General features: G+C 53.0%; 2 protein-coding genes across 2 annotated transcripts; both read left to right on the forward strand.

Moving 5' to 3' along the window:
- The first annotated feature begins 321 nt into the window (after positions 1 to 321).
- Positions 322 to 2,314, forward strand: THAP11 (THAP domain containing 11). Its single transcript, XM_056137058.1, has one exon. It carries the CDS (start codon positions 683 to 685, stop codon positions 1,631 to 1,633), a length of 951 nt encoding a protein of 316 aa, XP_055993033.1. The 5' UTR covers positions 322 to 682; the 3' UTR covers positions 1,634 to 2,314.
- A 2,671-nt stretch (positions 2,315 to 4,985) lies between these two features.
- NUTF2 (nuclear transport factor 2) lies at positions 4,986 to 23,902 on the forward strand. Its single transcript, XM_056137059.1, has 5 exons — positions 4,986 to 5,134; positions 18,767 to 18,893; positions 20,836 to 20,907; positions 20,989 to 21,087; positions 23,010 to 23,902. Exons 2-5 carry the CDS (start codon positions 18,795 to 18,797, stop codon positions 23,121 to 23,123), a joined length of 384 nt encoding a protein of 127 aa, XP_055993034.1. The 5' UTR covers positions 4,986 to 5,134; positions 18,767 to 18,794; the 3' UTR covers positions 23,124 to 23,902.
- The last annotated feature ends 831 nt before the right edge of the window (positions 23,903 to 24,733 follow it).

The following is a 24,733-nucleotide window of genomic DNA, read 5'->3' on the forward strand; positions in this document are numbered from 1 at the left end:
CCCCTTCACCCAGTCCTACAGAAATGGATTTGGCGCCACTGGGGAGACCCCCCCACCATGCAACACAACCTCACTAGAATCCTAATGCGCTCCCGCAACCCGCCCTTTCCCTTAGGCGGCGCTGCAGGCGGCAGCCGCAGGGTTTCAAACAAGGCATTATGGGACTTGTAGTTTCCGCTCAAAAGCGCTTGCGCACTGAAGAGCCGCGCCCGACCCCCATCAGCATTCTGGGTCCTTAGAAAGGGCGGTCTAGCGACAGCGTTCCAACCTAATACACCAGCCCGCGAAAAGCAGTGTGAGTGCAAGAATCGGCTCCGCGCAGACTGTCGCGGCGCCCTTTAAAAGGCCCGGAATTAGCCCGCCCCTTCCGGAAGTGAGCCACTTCTGGCGCGGTGCATTGTGGGGGGCGTAGTCCTCCTTCCCAGGCGGTCCTTCGCGGCGTCCCCGGGGCCGACTCCGGAGCGCAGGCGGGCGACCGGGAGGGCGGCGCGGCGCGGGCCGGCGGGAAGCGTATTCCGGGCACGGGGCGCCGGGCCAAGCCGGCTGAGCCAGGCGGCAGTAGTGGGAGGCCATCTGAGGCCTCGCGCAGCGCCGCCCGTCGAGGGGCGGGCGGCAGCCGACAGACCGGGCCGTCGAAGAGCCCTAGAGGCCGGTGGGCCGGGCCGGGCCGCGCGGCGCAGCCATGCCAGGCTTTACGTGCTGCGTACCAGGCTGCTACAACAACTCGCATCGGGACAAGGCGCTGCACTTCTACACATTTCCCAAGGACGCTGAGCTGCGGCGCCTCTGGCTCAAGAACGTGTCCCGTGCTGGCGTCAGTGGGTGCTTCTCCACCTTCCAGCCCACCACAGGCCACCGTCTCTGCAGCGTCCACTTCCAGGGCGGACGCAAGACCTACACGGTGCGTGTCCCCACCATTTTCCCCCTGCGCGGCGTCAACGAGCGCAAAGTAGCACGCAGACCCGCGGGGGCCGCAGCTGCCCGCCGCAGGCAGCAGCAGCAGCAGCAACAGCAACAGCAGCAGCAGCAGCAGCAACAGCAGCAGCAGCAGCAACAGCAGCAGCAACAGCAGCAGCAGCAGCAGCAGCAATCGCCGACCGCCTCTGCCGCCCAGGCCGCCCAGCTGCAGCCGAACCTGGTGTCTGCCTCTGCGGCTGTGCTCCTCACGCTTCAAGCCGCTGTTGACAGCAGCCAGGCGCCCGGCTCCGTGGCCCCGGCATCCACCACTCCCTCCGGAGAAGACGTGAAGCCCATCGACCTGACAGTGCAAGTGGAGTTCGCGGCCGCAGAGGGCGCTGCCGCCGCCGCAGCGACAGAGCTGGAAGCCGCCACGGCGGGGCTGGAAGCTGCCGAGTGCCCTCTGGGCCCCCAGTTGGTGGTCGTGGGAGAGGAGGGCTTCCCCGATACTGGCTCCGATCACTCGTACTCCTTGTCGTCTGGCACCACGGAGGAAGAGCTCCTGCGCAAGCTGAACGAGCAGCGGGACATCCTGGCGCTGATGGAAGTGAAGATGAAGGAGATGAAGGGCAGCATCCGCCACCTGCGTCTCACCGAGGCCAAGCTGCGAGAGGAGCTCCGCGAGAAGGACCGGCTGCTGGCCATGGCGGTCATCCGCAAGAAGCACGGAATGTGAATGGCCCCCTCCGCGGCTTGTCAGACTCCCAGACCTCTGCCAGCCTGGGAGGGGCTCAGGCCGCTGCGGTTGAAGTCCCCTGTACTCCTGGGCCGCTGGCTGACAGTACTGAGTCTTAGGGCAGCTGGATTCTTGGCTGGTAACCTGGCACCCTCTCTTGTTTTTCCTGAAGCAGGGGTGGGGGGATCTCAGACACCAGCAATTATGACTTTGTCTATCGGCACTTCATCCCCAGTTTATGTTGCAGATTCTGGCTAAGCAGAGGCTTCAGCTCCACTGAACTTGAGACCTGCCCTTAGGGAAGCTGGCTGGCTGTCCAGAGAGGATGGGATTTGGGAGGACATCACTTTGAGGCTAGCCAACAGAGAGAACTCCAGGGTGTAGCAATGAGAGGTCCAAGTAACATCATTTCTCCGCCTTTCCATGCTTTTCCTTCCCAGGTGCAGCCCGTAAGTGATGGGGACTGGCAGATCTGTGCCTCCACCCCCCTAGGACCTCTTTCCCCAGGAGGATCTACCTGGGGATCTAGGTGACCTGCTGATGGAGATCCAGCTTGCCAGGGACTTAGGTTTATCCTGTTATGTTTGCTACTGGTTACAAATTCTATTTTCTGTACAATTAGACTAAAGTTTTCACTGTGTTTGTTTGGCAAAACAAATTAAACAGAAAGTAAGGTTTTTATTTGGATTTCGCCACTTTATTTTTAGAAGCTGGAAGCATGGAGAAGTATGCCTGATGGGCCTGGGCTCTAGGTCCCAGGGAACAGCCGATCCTGGGAGAAGAGATGCTACTATCCTCAGGGTTCTCCATAAAGGGGCCCCCAAGCATGTAAGGCCCTCAGAGAATTCAGCTCAATTTAAAAGAGTTTGGAAACTGCACTAAATGGTTTCATCTCCCTGTGTCTTTTCAACAGGGAGAAGACACTGAGAACTAAACTGAGTTGCCATAGCCCATACTGAGGGCTTTGAATTTCCTCTTGAATTTTCAGCTGGGGTTGAATTTTGCTAATCGTTTCAGCCCTTGGGTCTGGTACAGTGTTTGGCAAAGGGGATATGCAGTTCCTTAAGTCTGTAAGGCCCACTGCTGCGAGCACTGGACTCAGATCCTTTAGACCTTGGGACACTGATTCTGAAGGAGCTGCATCCACTGAGGGCTTTTAGGAATAATGGGTTTTGAAATTTGTTATCTGCCTCTTGGCTGCTTCCATCTTTGGGTTAAGTAGAGCCAAGTGCCTTTTTTTTTCTTGTGGGGGTAGAGTGGGGAGGGGGTCCAGGGGCCACAGTAGTGTTCAGGGGTTATTCCTGACTGCTTGGAGATCATAGGTGGTGCTGGGAATTGAACAAGAGTCGGCTGTGTGAGAGGTAAGTGAGTACCTCAACCATCTCTCAGGTCAGGCAGGTACCTTTTAAAATGAGCCTTATGACTATGATTGTTGGGGTTAGTTCACATGGATGGTTTTGGGGTTGCATAAAACATGATTCCCCCAAGAAAACACTATGATTCCCTTTTTTTGTTGTTAATTATAGAAATAGCTACTGGATTGGAGAATTTCCTGGTGGCTTCCAATGGAAGGTCTCGAATGTTCCTTTAGTCTCTGCTCCCCTCCTGGTCACTTGGCAGCAACTTGAGAAATAAATTTGGAGAAGAGTGGGGCGTAGGTTGTGCTACATTGTGATGGGGGGGGGGGTGCTGCACTTCTGCCTGCCTAGGAATAATTAGTCCTAGGTGGAAACACAATAGTGTCTCCTAGGCTCTCTGGGACTGAGCCATCTGCTGGTAGCTATGGTCCACTCTGTGTCCCCACTATCCTTCACTAGACCCCTTGGCTGCATGCTTTCCCATGCCTTTCTTCCATGCTTTTTAAAACCTTTAGCTCCTGTTTGTGGAAGGAATTTAGTCTCTTCCTGCTTTGGCTAACCTCAGTTTCTCAGCAACATTGTCAGGGAAGTGTTTCAGTTTGTTTGTTTTGGGCCCGGAGCAAGTGGTGCTTAAGGGGCCTTGTGCTGGTATGGGGTGGCTTCTGGTGGTGCCTGAGGGACCCTGAGGGACTGGTAATCTACCTGGGTTTCTGCATTCAAAGCATATGCTCATCCCCTTGAGCTATCTCTCTGTCATCCCTGCTTTAGTTTCTTGTGGGGCTGATAGCTCAGGGCAAGGGAGCAGAGTTCTCTCTTCCTGAGTCTTAAGAAAAGCAAAGTATAGACCTGGGATTTGAGTAGCACTTTTGGTCTGGCCTTATTAGCTATCTCCATTGGGGCAGTGTGTGGGGTGGGGTGGGGTGGGGTGTGTGAAGGTTAAAATCTTTCGGAAGATCAAAAATATCAAGAGTGTAACCATGAAGGCTTGGAGCTCCCAAGAGAAGTCTTGTAATTATTTCCCTTGCTTTTCCTCTTCTGGGTTAGCTGTAGGGCATCAGGTTTGATTGTTGCCCAGGAATTGAAGAAATGGGCCTTGAAAGGAAAGGACATTGGATTGGCAGGGTGGGGGGTGGGTGCTGATCCCAGAAAACTTTGGTTGTGCCAGTTATTTCTTTTACTAATAAAAAATGAAACTCTTTGACTGCCCTGCCTGCTGGAAACAATATTTTGGAGACCCAACTGTGCCAATATGATCACTAGTTGAACCGCACTTGAAAATTGGGAACTCTGGGGTGGGAGACAGAAAGAACGGCAGGCAGGGCGCCTCCCCTGCACATGGCTGAGGTTATCCCAGCCCCGGCACGTGATTCCCCCAACCCCAACGTGATTCCCCCAACCCCAACGAGACTAGAACCCTGAGACTAGAGCCTTAGTCCTTACTCAAGAAGTAACCTTTGAGCACTGCTGGGCGTGGCCCCAAAACAAAACCGAAGATGGGGGTCCCCAACTCAAGAAAAGCCTCCAGTGGCTCAGACCGGTTTTGGGTCCGGTCCTCAATACGATGGTGCAAGAATGCTAGGACAGCAGGAGCTGTGGGTTCTGACTCTGCCCTATCTGCGCACTGTCTGGCACAGTGCAAAGCGCCGCCAAAGCCCCAAAGAGGAGGGGGTTCTGCGAGCGGAAGGGGCCCGGGGGCCCAGCTGGGGGCGGCCAGGCCGGGTCGGGCTCGGGCTCCCAAGCAGGGCGCGGCCAGCTCCCCTCCGCAGTGCGGCCTGGGCGGGGCGGACTAGTTAGACCTAGTGACAACCTAGTCCTGACCCTAGCCTGGCGCCAACCTCGGGTGTTCCAGAGGCTTCCGCTGGACCACAATTCTCAGGGGCTCGCCCGGGCAGCCTCCCTCCTTGACTTAAGCCTCACCTCCCGCGCTGCGGGCTGTGTCTGGGCCTCGGGAGCGTGGCTCGCCGGGAGTCGTAGTTTCCTCCGGGCGGCACAGACGCAAGAAAGGCGCGTGACGGGACTACGTTTCCCAGAGTGCACCGGGGCGGCGAGGGAAGGCAGGGGGGAAGGGACAGTCGGTCGCAGACCGCGCTGGGTTGCCGCCGCCGCCACCGCCGCCGCCGCCGCCATCGAGCCAGCCCCTCGGGTGAGTGTCCGGGCCAGCGCGCCGGGCCGGGGGCTGGGCCGCAGGAGCCGCGCTCCGGGCCTCCTGGAGCCTCGCCCGCGAGTCCCCGGGCGGCCCCTCCTCTCCCCCCCACCCCGGCGGCCCGAAGCCGCGCGGGGCCGGGGCCATGTGTCGCGCGCGACTCCGCCTCCCGTCCGGTCCTCTGAGGCGGCGGCCCGGGAGAAAGCGGAGAGACAGTCGGGCGTCTCGCCGGGCTTTCCCGTGCCGGCGGTGGGCGCCTGTTTCTCGGAGCCCGACCACCCGGATGGGGCTCCGCGGGCCCCGCCCCGTCTGGCCCGGCCTGCCCGAGCCCCAGACGCGCTTGCAGGCGGGCTCGCGGGCGGGCCCCGGCCTTAGGCGCGTTCTGCTCGCCCGCCCGCCGCCGAGCATTCGGGGCTGGGCCCGCGCGCCGACGGCGAGCTCCGGCGTCTGCACGGGGTCGGGGCGCCCACCTGCAGCAGCCCGACCTCAGAACCCGCAGTCGCGTTCGGCCCAGGGTGTAGGTGAATGCTCCCTTGCTTGTCTGACCGCCGAGGAGGCATGCCCCCCAGAACCGCGCTTTGTGGTATCCCTGAATAGGCCCTCGTGCCGGGAGAGCTGTCGGAATCGGGAGGGGCCCCACGTGGGACAGTCAGGGCGGCATCTGGTCTCTGGCCTGAGGCCGTGAGCAGCCCCCCAACCCCCATCTGTGGTCAGGCCCCAGCTATGGGGGCGCGAGGCAGTGGTGTGTGTGTGTGTGTGTGTGTGTGTGTGTGTGTGTGTGTGAGAGAGAGAGAGAGAGAGACAGACAGACAGACACAGACAGACAGACCGACCCTGTTATGGGACCGAGGGAATCCCAGGAGGCCAAGTGGGATCTGTGAGCCTCCGGCCCTTTATTTGCCATCTCAGGCGCACGCCTCATCGCACGGCTGCCCGTTCTAGAGTCAGAGAACGAGTCCCCAGCAGAGGATGATTCCAGAAGAAGGGCGGTGTTGAGATGACTATCACGGAAAACGTATGAGATGGGCAGGCCGTCCAGCATGCCAAGGAGCTGGACCGGAGGCTGCTTTAAGGGGTGGGCTCGTTTGGGGGGGGGGGCTCGGACTCAGACCCGGGGTGGGGGGAGTGGGTGAGAATCTCCTGAAAGGACAAAAGAAGAGCTGGAGACTGCAGAGTCAGGCCGCTCTCACTTCCCAGCAGCCACGGCCACCTACGAATGGGCAGGAAGCTGGTTAAATTTGGGGTACCTTGCCCTTAACGGTGGCTTCAGGGAGCCTCAGAGGTCTGGGAGAAGGAGGTATGTTGGTGGGAGAGTAAAGTCTCTTCTCATCGACTGATGCATGAAGGCATTCCTCCCCGACAGAGCTCAGGACTTGGGGAAGAGACAGCTTGCCAATGTCTGAGCCCTAAATATCGCAGGGACAAAAGGAAATCTCAAAAGAAAAGGAAAAGAAACATCTCAGGCTCTGCAGATAGGCTGGCAGCAGCGAGCAGGGGATGTCAGGTCTCTTAGGAGAGTTCAGTTATGCTGGTGATACACAAGCTGTCATCCCGAGACTTTTTTTTTTTTGCCCCAGAAGTTGACTCGTTCTGTCTAGTCATTCTCCCGGATCAAGGAGGACAAGGTCTGTCCAGATCTCCTTAGCTGGGCCTGCTTTGTCTCTGGATTCAACCCTCCTCATCACCACCCAGATGGAGTCAGGTTTCTCACGGTTTGTGAGTGGAGGAGGGCAGCGGGGACTATGGGCCACACGCTCCTAGGAGCTGTAGATTGAAACCCCTCAGTGCCAGCTCTTAGCATTTGCTTCAGGAGCTCTCTAGACTCTTTGGATTGGGTCTTCCTTCCTAGGACACAGGTGTCAGATAGCTTCGCTTATGATGATGAATTAGTTTGCACATTCCAAGACTGGAGTTTGGGGCCACCAGAGTTTTTCTTCAAGGCCTAAAAGATGCATTTCCTTCTTGAAAGTTACTCAGAAGTAGGAGGAAGGAAACTCTCCTGATCTCTAGAAGTTCTCTTTAACTGCTGTGTGTAGGATCAGCTGATCTTTGCTAGGCATTGTGGTTCCCAAAAGTTCTTGTACTTTCTGGAACTTGGCGAGCTATCCGAGCCTCAGAGATAAGAGGAGAACCATTGGGTTCTCTAGGACCTGTTTTCACCATTTCTTGTTGGACTGACCTGGGAACCTGGCTTGGAGCAGTTGGGATGTGGCTGCACAAATTGGAACAGGGGATTTTAGCCTCTTAAGAACTAGGGTCCAGGGGCTGGGGTGATAGTACAGCAGGTAGGGCATTTGCGTTGTATGTGGCTGACCTGGGTTCGATTCCCAGCATCCCATATGGTCCCCTGAGCACCGCAAGAAGTGATTTCTGAGTGCATGAGCCAGGAGTAATGCCAGTGCATTGCCGGGTGTGACCCAAAAAGAAAAAAAAACAACTAGGGCCCAGGGCTAGAGAGATAGTAATGGGGGGCACTTTGCTTTTATAGGACCGGCCCTAGTTTGATCCCTGGCATCCATCCCATACGATTCTGGAGTAATTCCTGAGTGCAGAGCCTCGAGTAACTCCTGAGCATAGCTGAGTGTAGCCCCCCACCAAAAAAAAAAAAAAACAAACTTAGATCCCATAGACTTGGGCAGATAGTTCAAGTGATAGAACACGTGAGTCCCTGAGTTCATCCCTCCTTGGCACCACTGGGTATAGCTCCAATGTCCTGTGAGCACTGCACTGCCAGGCCCTCAGGGCAAGGAGTGAGCCCCTATAAATAAGAGAGGGTCTAGAGAGGTAGCTTACTGGACAGGAGTGTATGCTTTGCATGTAGGCATCCTGGGTTCAATATGTAGCACCACATGGTGCTCCAAGCTGGGCGCACTCCCTGAGCAATGAGCTGGGAGTAGCTCTGGAACACTGTCCATCGTGGCCCCAAAACAAAAGAGGAGGAGGGGTGGGAGAGGTTAAGGTACTCACTCGTCCCTTTTTTTCCCTTTTTGGCTCACACAGAGTGAGACTCAGGGGTCAGTCCTGGTTCCGCACTCAGAAATTATTACTGGCGGTGCTCAGGGCACCATATAGGATGCCCAGAATCAAACCCGGGTCAGCTGCGTGCAAGGCAAATGACCTACTTGCTGTACTATTGCTTTGGCCCCAAGGTCCTTTGTCTCACAGCTGACCTGTGTCAATCCCCATATGGGTGCCCTCCCATATGGCCTCCTGAGTGCAGAGCCAAAACGTAAGCCCTAAGCACTATTGGCTGTGGGCCCAACTCCCCCTCCCCCCAAAAAAAAATCAAACCTTCAGTCTTAAAGGAACATGCAGCCCCCTCTCAGACTAGGTTTCAGTTTTTTGGGGTTTTTTTCTTTTTCTTTTTCTGTCACACCCATCGATGCTCAGGGGTTATCCTGGCTCTGCACTCAGGAATTACTCCTGGTGGTGCTTGAGGGACCATATGGGATGCTGGGGATTGAACCCGGGTTGGCCATGTGCAAGGCAAACGCTACCCGCTGTATTATCGCTCTGGCCCCTAGGTTTCAGTTTTATTTCTTATCTTTGCAAGTAGGTTGGAATTGGGTGAATGGCACAGAATTCTCAAAATCCAGAACTGGAAGGTACCCCTTATCAATTCTAGGATTTCATTTTTTGACATCTTGTAGGGAATTTTTTTAGGTTTGGACCACACCTTGCTTACTCCTGACTCTTACTCTTACTCAGGAATCAAGTTAGTGGTGCTGTGTGCAAGGCCAGCACCTTAACCTCTACATATTTCGGCCCTGGGAGTTACTTTTTTCTCCTTTCTCTTCAGTGATCACTTTTATTCACCAAGTATTCTTTGGGCCCTTTCTTTGTGTTAGTCCCTGACTGAATCTGGAGGTAGAAAAATGAATCCTACACAGTTCTGTTTGCAGGAAAATGAGGTCACAGTAGTGAGGGATACAGTAATAATAAATGCTATTGTGTGCTGAAGGCTAAATTGAAGGGGCCGTGGCCCTGAGTTATTAGAGCACCGCAGAGGAAAGGCTGTTACTGAGCTCACTCCTCCAGCGCCTGTCGAAAACTACAGAACAAGGTACCCCCTGGATGGCGGGCCCAGCCCTCCAGTGCAGTTACTCTCCAAATCGCTGTGGTTCAGAGTCTGGCTGGTTTTATTATTTTTTGGGGGGGTTATACCCAGCAATGCTCAGGGGTTGCTACTGGTTCTGCACTCAGGAATTATTCCTGGCAGGCTCAGGGGACCATATTGGGTCCTTGGGATGGAACCTGGGTTAACAAGACAAATGCCCTACCCACTGTACTATCTCTCCAGCCCCATGACTGCCATTTTCTATGACCTGCTCTTCCTCCATCCCCAGGGTTTCTTCTAGGGCTTATCTCATTGCCTTTAGTGAGTCTCTCCACGGTTTTATAGCCTTCTGATTCCTTGCCTGGAGCTTGGATTTGTGGTTCAGCCACTTTCACCGAGACCCTCTCAGTAATCACCTTTATTTAACCGCCCACTAGTTGCTGCTGAAGTGGGACGCATCAGGACATTTTTCCTAAGAGAAGACCAAGGATGTGGGATAAGTGCTGGAGCAAGGCCAGAGGGCTAATGCAGGGCTTAAGGCGCTTACCTGCATATGGTCCCCTGAGCACCACCAGGGGTGAACTCTGAGCATGACTGGGTGTGGCCCAAAAGATGGGTGGTGGAGCACATGATTTGGATGTGTGAGGTCCTGGGTTCGACCCTTGGTACTGAATCGCCCCCAGAGCACCACTGGATGTGCCCCCTCAAAAATTTTGTTTTGGGGCCACACCTGGAAATGCTCAGACATCATTTCTGGTGGTACTCAGGGAACCATGTGGTGCTGAGAATCAGATCCAGCCTTCTTGCATGCAAAGCTTACACTCTAGCCATTAAACTATGAGCTGTGTCTCCTGTACCCCTCCTTTCCCCAGCAAATTAAAAAAAATGAGATAATGGGGTCCTTCAGCAATGGGAAGGAATAATCCTTTTGTAGGAAGGGGGCATAAATCCAAAAGATTTTTACATTATCCTCTCGGAGAGCCTGGCAAGCTACCGAGAGTATTCGATATGCCAGACACAGTAACAACAAAGTCTCCAATGGAGACGTTACTGGGCCCGCTCGAGCAAATCGACGATCAACGGGAGGGCCTTTACCTTTTACCTTTTACCTTTTACATTATGGACATTGAAAAGTGTGCAGGATTTCTATGGGAATGATTCTTTTTTGCGGGGGGCGGGGAGTGTAATTTTTGTTTAGGGGCCATACCCAGTGGTGCTCAGGGCTAACTTGTGGCTCTCTGGTCAAGGATCACTCCTGGTGGGGCCCTACGGGACCATATGTGGTGGTCAAACTCGGGTTGGTCTTGTGCAAGGCAGATGCCCAAGCCACTGCACTATTCTTCCGGCCCCCTGGAATGGTTTCTAATGGAGTTTTTTGGGGTTTTGTTTTGGGTGGGTTTTTAGAATTTATTATTATTATTGTTGTTGTTGTTTTATTTTTGCTTTGTTTGGTTTTGAGGTCACATCCAGCTGTGCTCAGGGATTACTCTTGGCTCTACTCTACACTCAGGGATAATTCCTGGAAGGCCTCTGGACCTATGGAGTCCCAGGGATTGAACCTAGGTCATCTGCAGGCAAGGGAAGTGTCTGCCTGCTGTATTATCTTTGGAGCCCGCTCTCTCTTTTTTGGAGGGGTGGGTGGGGGCACACCCAGCTATATGCTAGACTTAACCTGGCTATGTGCTCAGTGATCACTCCTGGTGATTCATGAGAGAACATTGTGTGCTTTGATCAACTCCAGGTTGGTTGTATGCAAGGAAAGTACCTTCCCCACTGTATTAGCTGTCTGGGTTTTTTGGTTTATTTTTACTTGCTTTTTTCAGCCACCAGTTTACTCAGTTTGCTCTGGGGTTACTCCTGGCTCTGCCTTTAGGAATTAACTCTTGGCGGGCTTGGGAGACCATATGGGATGTCTGGGATCAAACCTGGATTGGCCTCATGCAAGGCAAATGCCCTACCGGCTGTAATATGGCTCATGCCCCCATGGCTCTTGGGTTTTTGTTGTTACTGTTTTTCAGTTAATTTTTTTTCTGATGAGTCATTTGAGGGTGTTTGTGTATTTGATATCACTTTTGGGCTAGCTTGCCTTTCCCTGTTGAGAGATTCTGTGATTCTCTTGCAGTGGTCTGAATTCAGACCCATATCAAAGGGTCATTCTGATCACCCTGGCCACAGGCCATGTTATCAGTTGGAATGTCCTCTCCTAGGAAGTATCCTTTGTTCAGATCTGGCTGTAATGGGGGAAGTGTCTTAGTGTCTAGGGAAAAATGACTGAGGTGAGGAGTGGGAGAAGTGTCCCTGCTCACTGACCCCAGGGCTTCCTCTGGGTTGTCATGCAAAGACCAAGAATCTCTCACTGCCTTGAGACTTTCTCCTTACTGGTGCTGTTACCTGCCCTGTGCCAACTCCCTAAACCCCCAGGTTGGAGAGGGGGCTTTCCTATAGTAGAAACCCCACAGCCCCATGATGTATTTGTCCAGAGTATCTGAAAACTAATGTTCTTTGCCTCTATGAACTGAGGGAATTTTGAAGTTGTTTGTTTATTCATTTATTTAGGTTTGGGGACCCCACCCGGCCGTGTTCAGGGGCTAGTCCTTCCTTTGTACTCAGGAACACTTCCTGACTGTGCTCAGGGAACCATATGTTGAACCGGGGATTGAAACTGGTGTCAGCCACATGCAAAGCAAGTGCCTTACCGACTGTTCTATCTCTAGCCCCAATTCTGGAGTTTATCTGTCTCAGATACTCCATTGTGGGGGCACGCATGTGACCAGAGAGTGCGTGAGACCGTCTGTGGTGGTGGGGATTGGAGAGAGAAGAGAAGTGGGTGGTCAGGGAGAGAAGGAAAGGAGAGGGGGGAATGGGTGTGTCCTTGTTGGTTGCAGGTTTCGGGGATTATACTAGAGCTCCAGCCTCACCCATTTCTTTAATTGTGCTTTTGTATTTCTTGAGTTGTGGGGCTTGAAGATATACCCCCTGGGGCTCGCCCTCTCGTTTGGGCACACAAGTTTTTATGGTTGTGGTGCATGCTTCGGGTCACTGCTTTCACACGTACTTGCCAGACTGGGATGGCCACACTTTTCTGATTGTGGTACTCACACACACCCGTGTGGTGCAGCTGGCAACTGCTTGTGACACCAGAAATCTCAAGACAGCAGAGTTGCTGGATTGCACCTGATGAGTGTGACACACGGGCTGTGAACTTGGGCCATGTACTTCAGGGGCTGGCACTGTTAAGCCACTAAGCCACTTCTTCAGCACTAGATTTCTTTCTTCCTGGAATCCTGGGGTTTCCTTAAGAAACTAATTATGGCTTGCTGGGGAGATAGTTAAGGCACAGGGCAAGCGTCCATCCTGAGGCTGTTATGCCCCCCTGGGGTAGCCTGGGGAGTACATGGTGTTACAGGACCTGAGCAGCACCACATTCTCGCACCCAAGTGTTAAGGGCTAAGAATCACCAGGTGGAAGGCCTTGAGCCTCCTAAGCACCAATGTGAAGCTCCCCACAAAAGAAGAAAAGTCAGTTATGGGGCCGGAAGAGGTAATATAGGGATTAAGGTGCCTGCCTTGCATGTGGCCATGCCTGGTTCAATACCTGGCACTGCATAGTCCCTTGAGCATAGCTGGGAGTAATCTCTGAGCATAGAGCCAGGAGTAGCCCCCAAGCACCATCAGGTGTGGTCCAGCACCCCTCTCCCCACCTCCCAATAAGAAATGAAAGAGAAACCAGTTCTTGAGCTTGGAAGTGTGACTCAGTGGTGGAGTGCCTTCCTCATGCATATAAGACTCGGTTCTATCCCTGGCACCAGAAAAAAAAAAGGGAGAGAAGAACCTGTTACTATACTCTACAAAATGATGATAATCTGTCATAACCCGCCTTACAGTTATGAGGCTCAAATGAGATAGCGAAACGCTGGCACATAGGAGGTATTTCCTCTACCACCATTCTAGGAATGACACATTCATCCCCAACACTTTGCTTTTTTTGCCACACCTGGCAGTAGCTCAGGGCTTTATCCTGGCAGGGCTTAGGGGGCCATATGTGGTACAGGGGCTCAAACTGCAATCAGTCAATTACAGAGCAAACCCTTACCCAATGTACTATTTCTCCAGCCCTGTTCTATTTTGTTTTTGATTTTGGACCACATCCTGCGGTGCTTAGGGGTAACTCCTGGCCTTGCAGTCAGTAATTAGTCCTGGTGGTGCTCAGGGGACCACATGGGATGCTGGGGACTGAACCGAGGTTGGCCACGTGCAAGGGAAGCACTTTTATGCGCTCTACTATAACTTTGCCCTCCCCATCCTGATTCTCTTTTATTTTAATTAATTTGGTAGTGATTAACCCTTATTGTGCCTGAATTTTAATGTTTATCATGTGAACATATTTGTGTGTGTATGGATTAGGCTTGATTCCAGCTATGGTGACAGGCATCCACTGAAGAGGTGTTGGAACATATCCCCGTGGATATGGTGAGGGGCCTTGTCTACTGATGAGTCAAGGTCAGGCCTTTGAGTGTGACTGTGCTTGCCATTCAGCCAAGGGTGAGACGTGGGTTGGACCCACATTCTACTTGCCACATGCCCCAGACAGAAGATGGCAGGGTTGGTGAGAAAGCATTATATCCTGACAACTTGGACAGAGGGTGGAGAGGAAGTGGGTCACTTGGCCATTTAAATTCAGTGCGGTTTTCGCCGTGCTCATTCCTCTTCCGAAGAAGGACTCGCCTCTCGGCCCAGCCTCCTACATGCTGGCAGACTTGGTCAGTGTATTGCTGTTGAGGGCTGGTCCAGCACCAAGGTAACAAGTGCCCTCCCCAGCTAGGGAGGGAGATGGACCATAAGCGAATTTCTTAAGCATGACAGACTCAGGCGGTGACACATGCTAAGAAAACAGTGGGTGAAGTGAGTAACTGGGCAGCAACTTTAAACTGTGTTCAGGATATTCAGGGTGAGGAGGAGAACATTTGATCTGACACTTATGTAACAAGGATCAGACACCTGTATCCAAAGGAGAGACCCACAGGCATAGCAGGATCAATAGTCACAAAGTTCACGGGTGAGAACAGGCTCAGTGTGCCCAGAATGACTGCAGAGGAGGGAGGGAGTGGCAGAGGCTGGGGTCAGGCAGCCGGAGGACAGGTCACCTAGTACCTTGAAGGTAGGGTAAGTGGTTGAGACTTGATCAGTGGAGAATGGGAAGGAAGTCAGGATGGGCTGGAGTTTAGAATGCACTGCACCCCTCAGACCATGAGTTAGAGGAGCTTTTCAGGGAGGTGGTGCTCAGGGCTTGCTCCTGGCTCTGCTAAGGGATCACTCCTTGGGGTTCAGGTTCTGTGGACCTGGCAGGTAGGTGAGAGTGTAGTGGCCGCAGTTGGGACTGAGTTCTTGGACCCCCACTAGGGACTTCCCAGAGACCTTGGCGATAGTTCCTTAGATGTGCGAGCATCCTTCTGGGGTATCATTCTGGAACTAGTGACCTCCTCCTTCTCGCTCTGACCCTGCCCTGGAACCTGGGCTAGCCAGCTGGGACAGGAAGGCTCGGTCTCACTTTGGCAAAATGGTAGAACGGGTTTGTGACTGAAGGCTTGGGGAAAGCTGTGAGTTCAGCCCCCCATGAAAACCCCTATTGGGGCTGGTAAGTTTGGTGTAGAAATCTGCCTGGCACCCCTGGCCTGAGCAGCCCAGAAGCAGCTTTCCTGCTGGTGTGGTCTGATCATTTCTATCTCCAGAGTAGTGCCCCCGTGTATTAGGCTAGTGATTTTAAACGAGGTAACTCTCTTGCCAAGCCTCGTTTAGCTGTGCTCCAACAGGATTCGGACTCAGTGTGAGGGGCGAGTGCATGGAAAGCCCTCCGCTCATTTCTGCACCGCAGACACTTGAGTGAACATGAGATGTTGTCAGCCACACTGTTCTGTCAGGTGTTGTTCCTTAGAAACGACCCAGAATTGAGCTCAGGGCTCAGGACCCTATTAGTGCCAGGGACTGAACTGGTGTCAGCTGCATGCAAGACAAGGGAGAGCCGGGGCGGGGGGAGCGGATCAATTCAGGGCTTGCTGCTGGCTCTGCTCAGGATTACTCCTGCCAGTATTAGGGGACTGTATGCAGTTCCGGGGACTGAGCCCAGGAGGACCACGTGCAGAGTAAGTGCCTACCCCCGTCCTGTCTCGGTTCCTTCTGAAATACTCTGATCTCGGACTATTTAACTTGGGGTCTGTAATTTCATGGAAGGTGAACAACCTAAAATTCTTTGCAAAGTATTTGGGAGTGGAAGTAGGCCACGGATTTCCAGACCCCATTCTGGAGTCTTTGCACCTGCAGAAACCTAAGGGACTGACTAGAGTTCCCATTCAGTGGTGAGAGAGGCCAGACTATCACGGTCATTTCTGCTTGAGGGGCCTGGTCTCAGTCAGCCTGAAGGCTTGGCGTGAAGCTGGGGACAGCGCGGTGACCTTCTTGGAAGTTCTGAAGGTTAGTCCCCGTCTGATGTGCGGTTGCCTCTGAGACGCGGCATTTTGTTTCTCGGCTCTTCTTAGTAGGTCAGGACTTGGTGGCTGTTTTTGAGAACCATCGTCGCAGCCTGACCTAGACCCATTTTCTGGGAAGGGCATTAAGCTCTGTACCCTTAATTTTTTGGACTAAGGATTCCACACCCCACTACCCCCCAGCACTGAGTTGAAAGCTGTGACCGTTTGGAGTGAGAAGCTATAACCTAAAGGACTCTGCGGTGCCCTGCTCGGAGGTGGGAGACGGGCCATACTGGGGGCTGTCGGGCAACAGGCAGAAGAGTGGACCCTAGGAGTGCTGATTAGGGTTTGTCCATGAGGTCGGGTCTGTGTTTGACTCTGGGAAGGAATCGCCAAATAGATGGCAGCTGAGCGGTGACTGGAGAGAGACCAGGGTCTGAGGAACTGACAGGGTGGAAGAAGGGGGAGGTACCCCAGGAAGCCTGATAGTGAGCTTGGGGCAAAGGAGTTGACTTTTTTTTTCTTTTCTTTTTTTGGGTCACACCTGGCGATGCACAGGGGTTATTCTTGGCTCATGCACTCAGGAATTACTCCTGGCGCTGCTCGGGGGACCATATGGAATGCTGGGAATCGAACCCAGGTCAGCTGCATGCCAGGCAAACACCCTACCCGCTGTGCTATTGCTCCAGCCCCAGGAGTTGACCTTTAACCATGCCAGCTTTGGAGTTTGGAGGTCAGGGTTGCAAAGTTAGCAGTAAGACCACGCCCCATCGTCAGCTCTACATCCCAGATGAGCTTGAGAAAGACTCGCCGCCTCCCTCCTCAGACTGATGTGATGACTAGGAGTCTGACCACACAGCCCTTGTGAGCCTGATGTGGGAATCAGGATCAAGAGGCCTCTCAGGCTTCAGGGCCCCTTTTTGGCATCATTACAACAAAGGACCTCAGTCCTCAGCACTTTGAGGTCCCTTCTCATGTTCCGGGAGCCTCTGAACTGTCTCATCATGCCCTGCCCTGCCCAGCCATCCCTCTACTCACTTCTCTACTACTTCTGCACAGTATTTGTTTTTTTCTCCCAGGTGGGGGGAGGGGTGGAGGGGGGTCTTGCCCACTGGCTGTGCTCAGGGCTTACTCCTGGCTCTGCTCAGGGACAGAACTAGGTTTGAACTGGCAATATCAAGGCAAGTGCCTTAACCCCAGTACTGTCAAAGTAGGCCATGCCCAGGGACTGCTCCCTGCTCAGCGTGGGGGACTGTGTGATACTGGGACTTGGACATAAGCCTCTGTATGCAAAACATGGACTCAGCCTGTGGAGCTCTCTCTCCGGTCCCGTGAACAGCATGGAGAAAGGGAAAAAGCCCCCTCCCCTCCCCCGGCTTCCTCCACTCACCTTCCCGTTGATTGATGCCACTTTTCGGGAACAGCCAGCCTTAGCTCCTCTCACCCTCCATCTCCAGCTTCCCAGCTTCCTTTATTCTCTTTTGTGTCCCCAGACATTTACTTCTGTGGTTTCTTCTGATGAACACACTTTCTCCAAGACCTTTCCTGAGGTTTGTCCAGCCCTGCCGAGGGGAGGGAGAGGTGACCCTTATCCCTTTCAACTCTCCCGGTGCTCGGGGCTGGGCAAGGAATCCTGGGGGTAAGATCCGGGGCTGGGCCGCAGTGGGCTCGGTGTCGGTGTCGTGCAGAGCAGGGGGGAAGGGGGAGAGGTGGCCTTGGTCTGGCCCCTTGGAACTCACACCAGGACAGCCTCGGAGACTGCCTGTTGATCTTGGGATTTCCCTCTTGTTGATTTGTTTCTTGGCAGAGTGTGAGTTGGGACACACCTTGTGTTCCTCTGTAGCAGGCGTGGCGGGGCCAGGCGCTCGCCTGCTTGTTTTAGACTTTCCTGGACATTTCTTAGTCATTGCAGCACTAAGCTGCTATTTTTAGCATCACCACCTCCTAAGAGACCTAAAATAAAACTGGCTAGGTTTCCTGGCCCCTCATTGGCTGGAGTATTGGTCATAGGCTGGAAAATTGACTGGACTGAGAATAAATCACTGTCCCTCTACCTTGTCCCTCCCTGCTGGCTCCTTTGGCCTTGAGTGAGGTCACGGAGATGGGTGTGACCAGCACTCCTGTGATGTGAGGCTCTCCCGTTTCTCCTTCCCCCCCGCGCCACCCCCATTCTCCTGAGGCCCCAAGTGGGCACGTGGGTAGCATCAGCTTCTCCCCAATGATGGACTGCTGGGTTGAACCCCCTTCCTCACTGCTGTGCTTCAGAGTCCTGTTACCAGGAGGGATGGCGCCTCTGTAGTCAGGCAGAGGGCACAAGGCTGGATCCCATGGTGGAGGTTCGGGGGAGCTTCTGGGAGCAAAGTTGGGGGACTGTTCGCTGAGGTTTGGGTTTTCTGTCTAGCACCCTGGGAGTGTGGTCTCTAGCTGGGTTGAGAGACTCTCCCTCCTCGGGGGCAGGAGGGGCAGCCACTTCTGATGGGAGCCATGCTGGGTGGGAGGAGAGGACTCAAGTCCGGGCCCCTCCCCACCCCCCAGCTCTTACTGTGAGGCTCCCACTCTGAAGCGGGCCATCAAAGACGGAAGGGCCAGGCCAGCTGTCAGCCTGCCTTAAAGATGTGAGCTCCTTAAGACTTGAGCTCACTTGCTGTTTTCATTGCAAGTGGAGATTTGAGGCGCCCCCCTCATTAGAGTACCCAGGACAGTAGCACCCTAGAGCCCCAAGACCTACTTGGATGGGGAGAGGCCGAGGCTGTGGAAGAAAACACTTGGCATGAAGAGCAGTAGTTCCTGACTTGGGCGAGAAATGCGACCTCTAGTTCCTCAAGCATTGAGAGGAGTCAGAGGATGTGGGGAGGGCGCGTAGCTGCTCCTGAAAGCCTCTCCCCTCACTGGGCACAGAAGGGCCTGTTCTGACCGTCCCTTGTCCTGGCTCCACTCTCAGTAGCCGAGTCTGCTTTCCTGGACTGCAGCAGGTCTCCTGTGGGGAAGCCCTAGCATCGCTGGAGAGTTGACACCTCGCCAAAGAACACTGCTCTAGGGGGCTGGGGGGACTGAGTGCCAGCCGAGTCCTGCTCCCTCCCTGCCAACCTTTCTCATCTCACCCGTCTTGCAGGTCTCCACGAGCCGGGTGACGCTCCAGAATGGGAGACAAGCCAATTTGGGAGCAAATTGGATCCAGCTTCATTCAGCATTACTACCAGTTATTTGATAATGACAGGACTCAACTAGGCGCAATTTACGTAAGTCTGCCTCGCGGGACTCCAGGGATCAGTTGAGATGTTGGGCTAACGTATTCAGTTCATCAGTTCTGGTGTTGCATGTAACTGGACCTGGGGGCCGACGGTTGGGCCACATCTAATATTGCTGGCGGAGGCGGGGCCTTGTTCCCAGTTCTGTTGCTCCTGGCGGTGCCTGTGCAAGACAAGCACCTTACCCCCGTACTGTCCCTCCAGGCTGTCTGTCTGAGCTTTTGCCTGTGAGACAGGGATTCTGAGCGTGGCCCAGCTACCTGGTCTGTATTCCCTTGTAGCAGCTTTCACAGTGGTGAGGGTCTTGGAGGCCTGGGTAGGTGGCCAATCAATCTGTTGTCCTGGGAGTGTGTCTCTGAGATTGCTCCACTACAGGCCCAGTTTAGACTTGTGGCGCCCTCTGGAGGCCGCTGGGAGCAGCATCAGTGCAGTGTGGCGCTCTTCTGTCAGGAGCCCCAAGCACAGCTTCCTTAAGGGTAGCAAAAGCCCCTGTATGCTCCTGAGCCCCAGGAGGCTGGGGCGACCTTGAGAAAACAGGCACTGTTTGATATTTTAGTGGGGTTTTTATGCACCACGAGTTGTGTTTGACCCTGCCCAGTCATACTTAGCAGGTGCTGTCCAGGATAGGAGTGATGGAGTCACCGCTCAGAACCACAGCCTGGATGGATCCTTCTGTGTCTCCCACCAAAGACTAAAGGGGAAACTTGGGAAATGTGGGAAGTTTTTGGTGGGGGGGTTAAAAATATCATAGTTAAAAGTCCAGCACAGACACACAGATACTGTCACTATCATAATATTTTTGAAAGTTGAAGCTATAGAAATGTACAGGCTTGGGGGAGTGCATATCCGTTGATGCTCAAAGGTTAGTCCTGGCTCTGTGCTCAGGACTTAATGTAGCGACGGTTGGGTTCTATGTGGGATGCTGGGGATCAAACCCAGTCAGCCACGTTCAGGGCAAGCTCCCTGCCTGCCGTACAATCTCTCTGGTCCCTGAGATCATACAGGGTTTAAGGCACTTTCCTTATTAATCCTTTGAGCTGCAGTGCCACATGGTCCCCTGAACACAGAGCTAGAAGTGACTAACTGCCCCACCGCACAAAAACATATAATTGATATTGGGCCAGAGAGATAGTCAACAGGCTGCAGCTCATGCTCGAAATGCAGAAGGCCCAGATTCCATACCTGGCAGCACCTGGTCCCCCTGCCAGGAGGAACCTCTGAGCCTAGAGACCTAGGTATTGCCCCCAACGCTGTCAGGTGTGACCCCTCCCCCCCCGCCTCCCCACACACACTTCCAAATGAGAGGGGGTAAAAGAAGTTAGAGTTTGACTCAGTTGTAGAAGCACCTACCTTGCATATGTGTGTTCCTGAGTTTGATCCCCAGCACCACAGAAAAAGTTATTAGTACAGTATGTTAATGTAGAGATAGTAGAGGGTAAAATACCTTGTTGTGGCTGACCCCGGGTACTTAATCCTTGACACTCTGTATGACCCCCCTCCCCCAGGCTCCACCATTGACTATCACCAGGCATAATTTCTGAGCACTGCTAGGTGTGGCCCAAAGCCCCCTCACCCCTCAAAATAACCTACAATGCTGGCTTTCCCCAAGTGTGTGATACTGCCCTCTGCTGAAATGATCCACGGGGCCAGTACTAGCCTCCAGGCACAGTAGATAGGGGAGCGGTTTTCTTTTTGTTCGTGTAAAGAGGTAGATTAGGGTAGGGGGTAGTGTTGAGTAATTTCTTTTCTCAACATGTAGTAGAGGCCAATAAGTTTGGTGACCTCATCTGTAAAGTTTGGAAACTGCCTACAGTTCCCTTCTTTATGGGCTGGGAAGCTGAGGCATGAACTCATTTCCCTAAATAAGCCCCTTTTTAGGGCTTCGTGTGTTTCTCGACCTCAGCAGTTCTGACCGTGAGTTTCTGGCTTTCAGATTGACGCATCATGCCTTACGTGGGAAGGAGAGCAGTTCCAGGGGAAAGCTGCCATTGTGGAGAAGTTGTCTGTAAGTAAGGGCCAGCCGGGCGGTAGGCAGCTCCTTTTCTGCCCTGCTGGCTATAGCCCATGGCTGCTCTTTTTCTTGTAGAGCCTTCCGTTCCAGAAAATTCAGCACAGCATCACGGCACAGGACCATCAGCCCACGCCGGATAGCTGCATCATCAGTATGGTGGTGGGCCAGCTCAAGGTAACTGCTACTCGGCTGCAAAGCAGTCCCGGGGGAGCCCAGCACCCCTCTCTTCCCTGTAGTGCCACTCGTTTATCATCAAGGACACCCAGAGTGACCCTGGTATGTAGTTCAGTACAGTAGCCTCTAGCCACATGTGATTTCTGTTTTGGTTTTTGGGCCATACCCAGCAGGGCGCGGGCTATTCATGGTTCTGTGCTCAAGAGTGATTCCTGGCAGTTGCTGGGGGTTTGAAGAAAAGTCCACAGGACACAAGGCAAACAAACACCTTGGCCCTTGCTGTCTCTCCAGCCCTGCTGGAAAGTATTTTAAAATACTTTAAGAACTGGGGAGATAGTACAGTGGCTGGTGCACTTGCTTTGCACACAGTAGGCCCGAGTTTGATCTCTGGCACCTCCTATAGTCCTTGAGTGTCGCTGGGAATGGTTCAAACCAACCCTCCATCCTCCGAGCCCCTGCCCCCGCCCCACACAAATTACAAACAACAAAGCTGAAATAGTTATTTATTAGTACCCAGTACACATCTGTATTTCAAGAGCTTATATTTTTTGGTTTTGGGTCATACCCGGTCGGTGTTGAGTGATCACTCCTGGCTCTGCACTCAGGAGCCACTCCTGGCAGTGCTCAGGCGACTGAGCTCTCCTCCAGAGAAGAGGAGGAAAATATAGAGAAAATTTCAGTACTTGATTCAGCCCTCAGGAGGCAGCATGGAGCACGGCAGCATTGCTTCCAGTGAGAGGCTGTTGCCGGCATCCCAGCCAGCTTTAGCCCACATACAGCCCAGGCTATGCTGAGCCCCAGCGGTCTGGCACAGCTCCATTCTGTTCCTTACCTCCTGTCTCTTTCCAAGAGATCAGTAGAACTTCCTGCAGTAACAGAGTTCTCTGTCTACACTGTCCAAAAGACAGTTACTAGTAACTAAGCTTGGGGCTAGAGAGATAGTACAGCAGGTAGGATGCTTACTTTGCATGCAGCTGGCCTAGGTTCAGTCCTGGCATATGGTCCCTCAAGCTTCGTCTAAGCCCTCAGCACTGCTGGGTGTGAACAAACACCACCCACCCCCCCAAAAAAAAGAAAATACAAGACAAACCTGAGTCTCCTACATGCAAACTGTGTGCTGAGCTTGTTGAACTTGCTCTAACCCCTCATAAATTCTTGGGAGTGAGGGGGTTTCTCCAGGGAATTTAGTGCTCCTTTCTTAGTAAGTATAAGCATTTCCTCCTCCTTGTTTTAGGTTCTTTATCCCTGTAGTGTCTTGTCTACTTCAGAGTCCCCCAAAAACATTTATCTCTGTAGTAACAATAGTTCTCAGAAAGACTGGTGATTTTAAAGATAGTTCTAGTTACCTGGATTCCTACCTTATATAGGTCTCATCCTAATTTTCTAGAGTTTGGAAGTTGTCTTACCATTTTTCATTGCAAATATTATATATTACTACACAGAGGACAAATCCCCACATGGTAACACTTCTTTTTTCTTGTGGCTCTGTGACTATAGTGTGAACTCAGTTTTGAACCTTTTCTTTACATACGTTGCCGCTGTCCACTAATTGGACCAACTGGGCTAGACACTAACTGGTTAGTCTGCCTTTATGTATTTACTGTAAGTTTCTTGGTGAGCACTGCAGTCATAACTCTTTGAAAAGGATCTCTTGTTGACATGAGCTGAGAGGTCACTGTGAGCTCTCCTCTGTTCTGTAGTTAATTAGTAAATCTTCCTAAAATTCAAAGGTACATCGCGCTTTGTACCCAGAGCAGTGTTTGGTGCATTCTGTCTACCCACATCTGCAAGCTCCTGGACCTGACCGGTCTGAGTCCAGCAAGAGAGGCCCTCGTGCCCGAGCCAGCCTCCTGGCTCTGATCCCCTCCCCTGAACTCCCTAGTCCTTGGCCCCTTTACTGAATCTGTTTTCTCTCTTCCCAGGCCGATGAAGACCCCATCATGGGATTCCACCAGATGTTCCTACTAAAGAACATCAACGATGCTTGGGTTTGCACCAATGACATGTTCAGGCTTGCCCTACACAACTTCGGCTGACCTCCTCCCGGCCAGGCACTCGCTGTTTCCTCCTCCCTCCAATTTCCGATACTATTCACACTCCTGCAGATGCTCCAAATATCATACACAAGCGAACAGAGCCGCGGTGGGAGCGGGCGCGGTGCGCTGCTGCCACCAAGGTGTTGTGCATGATGTTTGGACACTAGACTAGTTGCATCTGACAGGAGAAGTTTGTGTTGTACCAGCGCATGCCTTGGAAAGACTTAAGTAATGCAAAAGGTTGTCCTTTTTTTTTTCCTTTTTTTTTTATCTACTGACAAGTTGCTCTAGTAACCCAAAGAAGTGAAGGAGAAAGCAGCTGCCTCACCGCCCAGATATTGATTTGTTCAGATGTTTCAATGCCTCATGATACAATAAAACCACAAAACTTTTCTTAACAGTTTAAATTGTTTTAATTAGTTTAATAGTTGGCTGGGCATCAGTAACTCCCTTGCCCCATTGACTCGTGCCTCACCCTTCCACCTCTACCCCAACTCAGTGATACCTGTTTCGAGGAGATCCCAGTAGAAGCAGCGCTCCAGCTGTTTTCTCTCAGAAGCCCTGCAAGAGGAGGTAGGGATCCTCCCCCAGCCCACCTGGTCCTGGGAAGTGTGCTGCAGACAGGGAGAGCTCGGGTCTGGCCTGAGGCTTCCCTTGCACTGAAGGCTCTGCAGTAAGTTCCTTCACCTCTTGTGACCTCTTCTGCAGTCGGCTGGGTCAAGGTTGTGGGCCTAGAGATTACCCAGAATCTTGTTGAAGATGAAGAGCCTTGGCAAAAAGTAGTCCCCCAGTTTCAGGTCCTGCGGACTGAGGGCTCGGCGAGGTAAAGGAAGAGCAGAGGTGTGAGGGCCAGGGGCCAGCATCTTAGCCAGGGTGTCCCACAAAGTCTAGCTAAGCTGAAGGCAACTTAGATCTTTGACTACCTGCTTTGGATATACTTGCCCACGGATGAGTGCCCAGAGCTGCCAGCCTCAGTGCGCAAACAGCTAGGCCAAGTTGAGTTGCAGTCTGGATTTAGAGCGATGAGAGCAGAGGGATTTATGTGCTACTTCTCAGTCCTCAGCCTCTGCAGGATGCTTCTAGGCCTCTTTCCTCTCTTCCCTCCCTCCCCGCACATGCAACTTGACACTGTCATCAGATCCCAGGAAGCTGTGGTTCTCCGTTTGGGGGACAGAGTCCTCACTCAGTACAAATCTGGTCCTGCAGCCCGGAGACCTCTTGGTAAACCTAGTGGTGATGTAGCAGCCACAGGCTAGAACCAAACCCAGGATTGGCAGCTACCCTGTTCGGAGTTTCAGGATTGATGGGGCACTGCAGCTAGAATCTATACTCAGAGACCTTCCGCCACACGTGAAGGTGAAGCCAAGGACTTCTTCGACCCCCACACCCCCCATCACCTGTTGTTGTCTGGCCACCCTGGACACAGGGCTGGATGCTGTGCTGCTTGAGAGGACAGCATACTCAGGAGATTTCAGGGAGACTGAATTCTAGAGGGCTGTGTATGTCGGGGTGGGAAGGGAGAGAGGTAGATGCCTGCTGCCTCTTAAACCTACCCTGTATAAAATCTGCAATACAGCTGCTTCCATGTACCTGTGCCTGAAATGTCTGCA

The sequence above is a fragment of the Sorex fumeus genome, unplaced genomic scaffold (genome assembly GCF_029834395.1).
Source record: "Sorex fumeus unplaced genomic scaffold, SorFum_2.1 ptg000122l, whole genome shotgun sequence".
Lineage (NCBI taxonomy): Eukaryota > Metazoa > Chordata > Mammalia > Eulipotyphla > Soricidae > Sorex > Sorex fumeus.

What these genes read in the sequence shown, in the direction of transcription:
- THAP11 (XM_056137058.1), top strand. Translation starts at nt 683, where the DNA reads ATGCCAGGCTTTACGTGCTGCGTACCAGGCTGCTACAACAACTCGCAT.
- NUTF2 (XM_056137059.1), top strand. Translation starts at nt 18,795, where the DNA reads ATGGGAGACAAGCCAATTTGGGAGCAAATTGGATCCAGCTTCATTCAG. An exon ending in CCATTGTGGAGAAGTTGTCT is followed by an intron (nt 20,908 to 20,988) that starts GTAAGTAAGGGC and finishes TTTTTCTTGTAG; the next exon opens with AGCCTTCCGTTCCAGAAAAT. An exon ending in TGGTGGTGGGCCAGCTCAAG is followed by an intron (nt 21,088 to 23,009) that starts GTAACTGCTACT and finishes CTCTCTTCCCAG; the next exon opens with GCCGATGAAGACCCCATCAT.